The sequence below is a fragment of the Triturus cristatus genome, chromosome 8 (assembly GCF_964204655.1).
Source record: "Triturus cristatus chromosome 8, aTriCri1.1, whole genome shotgun sequence".
Classification (NCBI taxonomy): domain Eukaryota; kingdom Metazoa; phylum Chordata; class Amphibia; order Caudata; family Salamandridae; genus Triturus; species Triturus cristatus.
In genome coordinates this window covers 143,725,999-143,734,046 of record NC_140591.1, presented here as the reverse complement: position 1 = coordinate 143,734,046, position 8,048 = coordinate 143,725,999, and the positions used below count along the sequence as shown (strand labels likewise).

General features: G+C 42.0%; 1 protein-coding gene across 1 annotated transcript; it reads left to right on the top strand.

The window, feature by feature from the left end:
* Positions 1–246: 246 nt before the first annotated feature.
* On the top strand, positions 247–1,904 carry LOC146801697 (membrane-spanning 4-domains subfamily A member 4A-like). Its single transcript, XM_085621160.1, has one exon. The coding sequence runs from the start codon at positions 363–365 to the stop codon at positions 1,110–1,112; it is 750 nt and encodes a 249-aa protein (XP_085477286.1). The 5' UTR covers positions 247–362; the 3' UTR covers positions 1,113–1,904.
* The last annotated feature ends 6,144 nt before the right edge of the window (positions 1,905–8,048 follow it).

Genomic DNA, 8,048 nt, shown 5'->3' with positions numbered 1-8,048 from the left:
GCGCAGGTAAATACTGTAACCTTTCACCTATATCCTTCCCTACATTTCATACATAACGGTTCATAGGGACTGACCTTTTACCTCCATACAACACTGCATTCAGAACGCGGGTTTTTCCCTGGTTCGATACCCATACATACTCACAGCAGGACAAACATCTCCTGTATAATATCTATGTTAAAGTTTAAGCCGTACATCATCCTTTAGGCCGACACAGTAACACAGCAAGGTAGGTTCCCTGGGGCGGGCCCTGGAAAAGTCAATAGATATTTCCGGCAGCTAACATTACTGGCGCGCGCTCTCCAGTTCACGGGATTTTGAACACAGAGACCCTCTCTGCAGCATAAAGCTTCTTATTCGCGATGGCAGCGCCACCTGGGCATGGCATGTATGTGTTGACCCAATATATCCCCAATCCTAGCTTCAGCCCTGCTCAGCAGGGGGAGAGTCCTACTCGGGGGCCTTATTTCCTAAAGAGGTTCATTGAAGGAGAACCAAAGACACTTGGAGCAATTCAGATCTTGATTGGTATCCTGCAGATCTGTCTGGGAGCCTGCCTCGGTTTCATACCAGACAGTCCAATCATTGTTTTAATTGGAGTGCCATTCTGGACATCTATCTTTTATATCATTTCTGGAGCATTGTCTGTTGCTGCAGAGAAAAAGGGCACCCGGAGCCTGGTAAAAGGCAGTTTGGGGATGAATATTGTCAGCATCATCTGTGCTGGCACTGAAATAATTATTGTTCCAATGGATCTAGCAGTTGATACTGCCAATCGCTGTCCATATGGATTTTGTAGTGTCCGAGAAGGCATGGTTTCTGTGATACTCATTCTCTCAGTACTGGAGTTCTGCATAGCATTTTCCACCTCAGTCTTTGGATGCAAGTCAGTCTGTTGCTCTGGCAACACAGCGGAAACTCAGCTAGTACTTGCGGTGCAGCACAACCACCCTGCGTCTTTTGGGAACACCTCGGGACAGCCTTCAGGAATGCCAATGCCATACACAGGATCATCTACACCAGAAGATATGTCATACTATGAAGAGACATATGAGCAAGTATTACCAGCAGCGCCTAAAATGCCTTCACCCCCAAACCACTACATGAACTGACCTGAGGATGCTATTTAAAGCTGAACAGAGACCTAAAGAGGAAGGAAGAAGATATGTATGCTGCAAGAGGCAACATGGAGCAAAATGAAAATATCTTTAGATGGAGATGCTCTAGCAACAGTTATTTTCCAAACCTTGTGCTTCTAAACACTCTCAAAGTTTACAAATGACGATATACCATATAGGGTTGCAATTAGTTACCTGCCAAGAAATATAAACTTAGTGTGCATAAGAGTTGATATATGTCAGAATGAAATCCAATCTATAACATTCTCAGATTTCCTCCCTAAGAACAAGCATCACAACAACTTCCCCACACCATAATTCTTCTTCCAAGATACCATAAAAGGACAATTATCTATCGATCAAATTATACATTTCAAAAGTAACATATCCAGACCTCATCTTTATATTTGAAGGAAAGTGTCACCCCACTGAGACTGACCTCATTTATGATTACATTATTTGTAGAACACCCTTTGGCTACCTCCCAAAAGGCAGCCCCAAACAGCCACCAATGCAAGATCGCTCCTCCAAAAACACTCCCTGACCATAGACAATAACTGATTGATCTGGATTGGTAAGGATAATGAAAAAGTCAGTTGTGGCAACAATAAAATAGCCACTACCCAATGGGGGTCTCCGAAAATGTTGTATGTATATATCTATTGCTTTTTATTTTTTTTAATTGTATAAGGACCGAAGTCTATAGTTGTAGTGGGTTTTAAACTGTTTTTATATGTATTGTATCAAACTTTTATGATATTTTTTTAATATATCGAATAAAGTAACTACAACAACATATATACATCTTGTCTAGCTTAGACAGAGAGAGGAGACCGTGACTTCCCGGCTAACACACTGACCAGAGACGCTGAGGTTCCTGCATTCAGGTGCTCCAGCTAGCAGGGGTCTAACATCCCTCGCGTGGTGTCCAACTCGAGACCAGGACGGGGTCCCATATTCTCTCCTTACTCAGGCAATGGGGTTGACTGGACCTTACAGGGATTCTTGGCATAATGCATAACACCTACACCAATGCTAGGTACATCTAGTTAGGGAGGCATTGTAGGAGTACGCACTTTCTTATCATGTGTTTTATGTACTTGCATATATTCATGATTACTGCAAGATGGTAGAACTATACCATCCCTTTACTTTCGTCGCACTGCTAATCATATATCTCTGCTACTGTCTAATGGTTGTTACAGCAAATCTATTCTACACTAGAATAACAACTGTTCAATAAATCCTTATTGAAACGCCTAGACTGTTTATTCTGTGTATCTCTGAGATAAACTAAGTGAACACGAGTGACTGAGCGAAAAGTAATATATTGTTTCCACGATGCTGACGGATCAGGGTTGTCATGTTCTGAGGTTGCCAGAAACTATTCTCTCCCTGGAAGAGGAGACTCTAGTGGCACTATGAGCTAGCTTATGCAAAACAGGCTAACGTATCCGGTGGGGTGCTCGGAACCAGTCTGCCACCAAACTCACAGTTTATGTTATCTGAACGTGCAGATCCTGTATAGGATATATAGGAACTACAGAACAGTGCTCCCAATAAATCAGATTGCACAGCCCCTGGTAATCAGTTACCTTGCTGCCCTTTATCCAACCATTCAGTGCATTGCAATAAAGATTCACACATTCAACTCACTTATTGGATTTTAAGCTTTTTAAAAGATCTAAACTTCTCCCTGTACTGCTCCAGTGTGAGCCCAAACCTGGGGCATAAAGCCTCCTTCATATTGGGGTAGGTGAGAGTACCCGCCTCCTCCAAAAGTGTTGGAGTGTTCCTCCCATTGGCCTGAAAGTGGTCCCCCCCCCCCCAGTGTTTCTCAGGGACCTCATTCATATGTAGTGCAGCCTCATAAGATGCAAACTGGGCATAAATATCCTCCCCCTTCTGGAAATTCTGCACTAGATCTTTGGGAATGTAGACCTTACCCCCAGATTGCATTGGCTGTACCCTGCCACCATTTGCGCTGGACTCTGCTTGTCCGGCTTTGATGTCTAGCTCCCTCATGCTCAACTTATGTGCCAAAAGCAACTTCTTTTCCTCCAAAGCCTGGGCCCTGTCATTTCTTGTGACCTTCGATAGCGTTCTTTGTAAAGTGCTGTCAATGTTTTGCTGAATAAGACAACCAGGGTATTGACAGCACTTTACAAAGACCGCTGTTCGCCATGAAGAGAAATCAAAGTATTGGCCAAAAAATAGTAAGGGCTTACATCTTTCCCATGAAAGCAAAAAGTGATTAACATTTACAGTGACAATTAAAACCTATTGAAGGTCACAAGAAATGCGGCAATTGTGCTGCTTGTAATACGTCCTTGGAATTTGTTCATAAATCCAGAAAATGGAAACATACTGCTTTTATCACCTGTAAAACCAAGAATGTGGTTTACGAGATTATATGCCCATGTAATAAGGTATATATAGGCAAGACAAACCAGCAAGTCAACCAGAGAATCACCCAACACCGCTCTCGCATCAAGAAAAAGGTGGTCACTGCATCGATGGTTGAGCATTTTATAGCTAAGTCTCACAGCGAGAATGACTTTAAGTGGACGGTGCTTTTCTCTCTTAACACATCAAAACATGTGATGGATGTTGATAGCCTCCTATTACAGAAAGAGGCTTATTTGATTTTGAGGTTTGATAGTGCCTCAACAGGTCTGAATATGATGACTGAGCTATCGAGAGTGTGAATAAGTATGATACATTTTGAATCTTTTTAACATGCATTACTCTGGTCATTTAATGACATTTGTGTTTCTTTGTGACCACGTGTCCCAGAATGCACTTAATACATTAGCAGCTGCCAGTTACCTATGAGCGGGTCCGGAGCTGCCACGAAGGCAGCCAAGTCGGAACGACGTGCTACATTTTGCGAGGTATAAAGGCAACACAAACAACCCCCAGGTACACAAGAGTGGGTGCCACTACGGCTTTTAATTTACCAAGGGAGAACAAGTGGCAGTATCCATTATGGCTGACAATAAGTAAAAACTACTGATACCATCATGCACGTAGCAGCTACGCCCATGAGGCGGGACTTACAAATATCTCTGGTGCAAGACCTTCTCTGCTGCCACACTCCATCTGCCATTCCATGAGAAAGGGCGAAAGGATGCCCGAAACGCGTCGGAACATTATGGCTCAATTGAATACTGAATCCTGTGTCCAGAAGGATGTTTGAACGCCACCTTGCAAATAAATATTAAAATGCATGCCGCGTGTGGTTTCCTCAATCTTGGGTGCTTCTCGATTGGAATATATATATATATATATATATATATATATATATATATATATATATATATATATATATATATATATATATACATATATATATATATATATATATATATATATATATATATATATATATATATATACACAAAGTAAGAAGCTCCTTCCGGATCTGCTGGGACCCAAGAGAGGTGGCGCACACGCCGGCGGAGCACGCCGGTGAAGATAATATCCACACGAAAAGCAAGTTGAGTGGTGCGCTCTCAGTAAGAAACAGGTAAACAGCGAGGTAAATAATCCAAGTGTTTAATTCACACTACGCGTTTCGGCGACAAGCCTTGATCACGTGTGAAAGTGTGCACTTCAAACAGTCCTTGATAAAGCATTGAAAGTTCGAGGTCATCACAATCAAGAAGGGACTACATTCAACAACTGGTAGCAGCCATCTTGGAATGGTCAAAAAGTAAAGAAAAAGCATCAATTCAAACGTAAACATTGCATGCTGAAAATGAAGCAGATAAACAAGGATACAAATTGTAGTAAATGAAGCAATGTAACTTGCCAACCCAAATAAGGCAAGCGAGGGAGACATCCCTTAGGATACAATACTAGACCAGTGAGTGGTGCCCCTGAGATTGCAACTGAGACATAAAGGGCTAACATTCAAAGTGAAAATTGCAGGGTAGTCGCCAAAGCATATTGTAAGTGAGAATACCACACAGAATGTCACGAAAAATGCGTGAGCTAGCAAATAGGTCATGGTACTATAGTCTACGGGCAAGTGCCCAGGCAACCTACTAGTATGCTAATGTCTCAGGCTGGGCTAAAGTGGTGAGAACGGTCAAAATAATTCTAAAGTAGTACTGTTCACAAACATTAAATATACATGTAATGACCATAGGTCAAAAGGACTTATCTTAAACCAAAAAACGTGCTCGTATGCTTTAACAAGGGACCGTCAGTGGAGAAGATGAAGTGATGAGCTAGTGAAGGGTGATACCATGGAGGAAAAGGGTAGGATGCCCGTGCTGGTGAGTCTAAGTGAAGGGCTCCTTCCTTCTCTCCTGTAAAAAATACACAAACGAATACCATAGCTCATGAAAATTAACAAAATATTGAAATACAGCACAACCTCATGGAACAAGAGACGGAATAGTTAAAATACAGACAAGCAAAATGCTAAAAATACTTAGGGCAGGTAAGTATGAATATACAATATGCTAGAAAATGATAGCAGTAACTAAGAACAAAATAACACTAGCCTGCTACAATCCCATTGTTTTATTTAAGGTGGATTGACATTTCTTCGTCCATGTTCAACCCACCTGGGCTTTTAGTTTGAAAATCTATAATGTACCTAGATTCCCGCTGTCTGAGGTTAAGAGTTCTGTCCCCACCTCTGGGATTCCTAGGTATGTGTTCCAGAATGAAATAGCTCATGTCATTAGTATTGGAACCATGTTTTTCGTAGAAATGACGTGCAACAGGGTATTTTTGGTCATTGTTAGTAATAGCTCTCAGATGCTCCATCACCCTCTTTTTGGCAGGACATGTAGTGCTCCCAATATACCAGAGTCTGCACGTACACTCAATGGCATAGATCACAAAACAGGTGCTACACGTAAGAAATTGTGTAATTTTCTTGGTCACCCCTCCATATGCCAGACTGTCTTTAAATGTGCTGTTTCTGCAAGCTTTACAGTGGCCACAGGGGAAAAATCCCATGAGGCCATGTCCAGTGTTAGTAGTACGATCAGTGATGTCATTTTTTACTACTATGTCCCGTATATTCCTATCTCTCCTATAGGTTATACTGGGCCTGTCTGGAACCAAGTTGCCAACCACCCCATCAGATTTCAAAATATCCCAATGTTTGGCAAAGATGCGTTGGATTCTATGTGCATCAGAATTATATGTGAGAATCACACGGACCTCATTGGTGTTATCTTCAGTCGTTCTCTCTACTTTGTCTTTGAGGGTATCTGCCCTACTGATCCCTTCCGCGCGTTCTTTTGCTTTTTTGAGAACCCAGTTAGGGTAGCCTCTAGTTTGGAATCGACTGACAATGTTGTCCCTCTCTGCTAAGTAGGCATCGGAATTGTTACAGTTTCTCTTTGCCCTCAGCAGCTCCCCGTATGGTATGCTCCATTTAAGAGTATCAGGGTGGCTGCTGAGGGCATGCAGGATACTGTTGCCCGCTGTCGCTTTCCGAAAAAGAGTGGTGCATATCTTGTTCTGTACTACTTCCAGTCCTACATCCAAGAAATCAGTTTTTGTGGCATTGATGCTCCCAGACAGAACAATGTTGTAGCTATTGGTATTCAGTTTCATGATAAATTCCTCTGCTTCACCTCTGGAACCATTCCAGACGATGAACAAGTCATCAATGTAGCAACGCCACATGACAACTTTGCGGAGATCGGTCTCCAGGGTACTGCTGGCTGTTATTTCTTGCTCCCAGTAGCCCATGAATAGATTGGCGAAACTGAGAGCAAAGCAGGAACCCATGGCAGTACCGTTCACCTGCCTGTAGAGGGCGCCATTGAAGGAAAAAATATTATTTTTGAGACAAAAATCAATCATTTCCATTATCATTTGGCTATGTTCCCTATACCTGATTGGTCTTTGTATCAGAAAGTGCTCACAGGCTTCCATCCCCTGTTGATGATTGATTATTGTGTACAGGGACTGGACATACAGCACAATAAAGAGGTAGGTAGGCTCCCAGGTCAATTCCTCAATTTTACAAAGAAAATCTTTGGTATCTCTCAGGTAGCTGGGAAGGGATATGACAAATTCCCTCAAAAAATGGTCCACATACTTAGAGATGTGTTCACTTACACTCCCTATGGAAGAAACAATGGGGCGACCAGGAGGTCTGATTTTATCTTTGTGGAGTTTGGGCAGTAAGTACAATATGGGAAGTTTGGGGTGGTCTCTTTTGAGATAACAAAATTCTTCCCACACTAAGAGGTCCTTGTCCTTCCAATTAGTGAGTTTTTCCCAGATGTCCGTGATACTCAAGTTATAGATGTCCCAAGATATGGTTATGTAGAAGTTAGTGTCTTGGAGTTGTCGTAAGGCTTCACTAATGTAGTAGTCTTTTTTCTAAAATAACCACATTGCCCCCCTTGTCCGCCGGGCGTATGACTAAAGTGGTGTCATTGGCTAAAGTTTTGAGTGCCTGTCTTTGAGTGTAAGATAAGTTGTTGGTGAAGCTGCCTGAGTGTTTTTTGCTAAATCTAAGATCTACCAAAGATTTTGCAATGCAGTCCTGGAAAGTATCAATGCTATCGTGGGGAAGAGGAGGCACAAAAGTGGATTTAACTCTAAAATCAGTACATGCTGCTGCCCCTTGGGTGAGATCCATATCCCTCAAAAACTGAGTGGTATGGATTTCACTACCTTTAGATATGTTGTCTTGTGCTAACTCAGCCAAAACAAGAAGATTGTCAATATCATTGATCATAAGATTCTCCATAACATCGTTGTTGGCAATGTCCCTGCCAGGTACAAGTTCTTGTCCTTTCAATTTGAACCACTTTTTCAGTTTCAGTTTCCTCACATACTTAAACAAATCAATACGTGTTTCAGTGTAGTTAAAAGGGGAAGACGGACAGAAGGAAAGACCCATGCATAGGGTTCTCTTTTCTATGTCAGACATGGGTCTTTTGGATA

What these genes read in the sequence shown, in the direction of transcription:
- LOC146801697 (XM_085621160.1), top strand. Translation starts at nt 363, where the DNA reads ATGGCAGCGCCACCTGGGCATGGCATGTATGTGTTGACCCAATATATC.